The 1,169-nt window shown below is 41.1% G+C and overlaps 1 protein-coding gene across 3 annotated transcripts in view; it reads left to right on the top strand.

Annotated features, from left to right (window-relative positions):
- The window catches only part of LOC116072048 (gastrula zinc finger protein XlCGF17.1-like), a 5,942-nt gene that overhangs the window by 4,476 nt on the left and 297 nt on the right, over window positions 1-1,169 (top strand). Inside the window, exon 4 of one of the 3 annotated variants that reach the window (XM_031343258.1) lies at window positions 293-1,169. This exon is cut by the window's right edge and continues 1 nt beyond it. In XM_031343258.1, the coding sequence (XP_031199118.1) occupies window positions 293-1,169 (877 nt within the window). The remainder of the gene's footprint in view (window positions 1-292) is intronic. The other 2 variants (XM_031343259.1, XM_031343260.1) reach the window with 2 other exon arrangements.

The following is a 1,169-nucleotide window of genomic DNA, read 5'->3' as shown; positions in this document are numbered from 1 at the left end:
TTTGTAGGGGAGTTGTAATGAGCTCAGTAAATATGGGGAATCCTTTGATGAGGCACCGTTTATTCAAGTCAAGGTGCAGATTAGGAACAAGGGTTCTAATACAATGTATGTGAGATAACACTCTGACTGAATTCAGTAAAAGAAGCTATATTTAACAGTGCAGAGAAGTGACTTCAATGTAGTCACTGTGAGAAATCTCATTAGGAAATCATGACCAGAAAAGCTCAGATAGTAACTTCTACAGGACATTCCCTGTGAATATGAAGAGTATAACAAATTCTTTTATCTTAAGGCAGAACTGAAGATTCATGAGGAAATTCACCGAGGGGCAAAATCCTATGAATGCGAAGTATGTTTGGAAGCATTTTACCTGAAGTCACAGTATAGCACAAAGCAGAAATATCACACATGCAAGAATCCATATGACTGTAAGAAATGCAGAGAAGCTTTCTATTCTCAATCTACCTTCAGTCAGTATCAGAGGCTAGAGAGAGGTGAGAAACCCCATGCATGTATAGAGTGTGGGAAATCTTTCTACTGCAAGTCTCACCTCACTGTGCATCAGAGGACCCACACAGGTGAAAAGCCTTATGAATGTAAAGACTGTAGGAAAGCTTTCTACAGCAAGTCCCAGCTCAATGTGCATCTGAGAATTCATACAGGTGAGAAGCCCTATGAATGTAAAAACTGCAAGAAGGCTTTCTACCGTAATTCTGACCTCACTGCACATCAGAAAACTCATACAGGTGAGAAGCCCTATGAATGTAAAATATGCAATAAAGCTTTCTACTGCAATTCACAGCTCACTGTACATCATAGGACTCATACCGGTGAGAAGCCTTATGAATGTCAAGTATGCAATAAAGCTTTCTACTGTAAGTCACAGCTCACTGTACATCACAGGACTCATACGGGTGAGAAGCCTTATGAATGTAAAGACTGCAGGAAGGCGTTCCAGTGTAGGTCAGACCTCACTCGACATCAGAGAACTCACACTGGTGAGAGGCCATATGAGTGTAATGAGTGCAGGAAAGCTTTCTACCGCAAGTCAGACCTCACAGTACATCAGAGAACACATACAGGTGAGAAGCCCTACGAATGTAAAGAGTGCAAGAAAGCTTTCTACTGTAATTCACAACTTACTGTACATCAAAGACAACACACAGGTG

Source organism: Mastomys coucha, unplaced genomic scaffold (genome assembly GCF_008632895.1).
Source record: "Mastomys coucha isolate ucsf_1 unplaced genomic scaffold, UCSF_Mcou_1 pScaffold23, whole genome shotgun sequence".
NCBI classification, from domain to species: domain Eukaryota; kingdom Metazoa; phylum Chordata; class Mammalia; order Rodentia; family Muridae; genus Mastomys; species Mastomys coucha.
The sequence above is the reverse complement of the archived record's forward strand: the minus strand, read 5'-3'. Positions and strand labels throughout refer to the sequence as shown.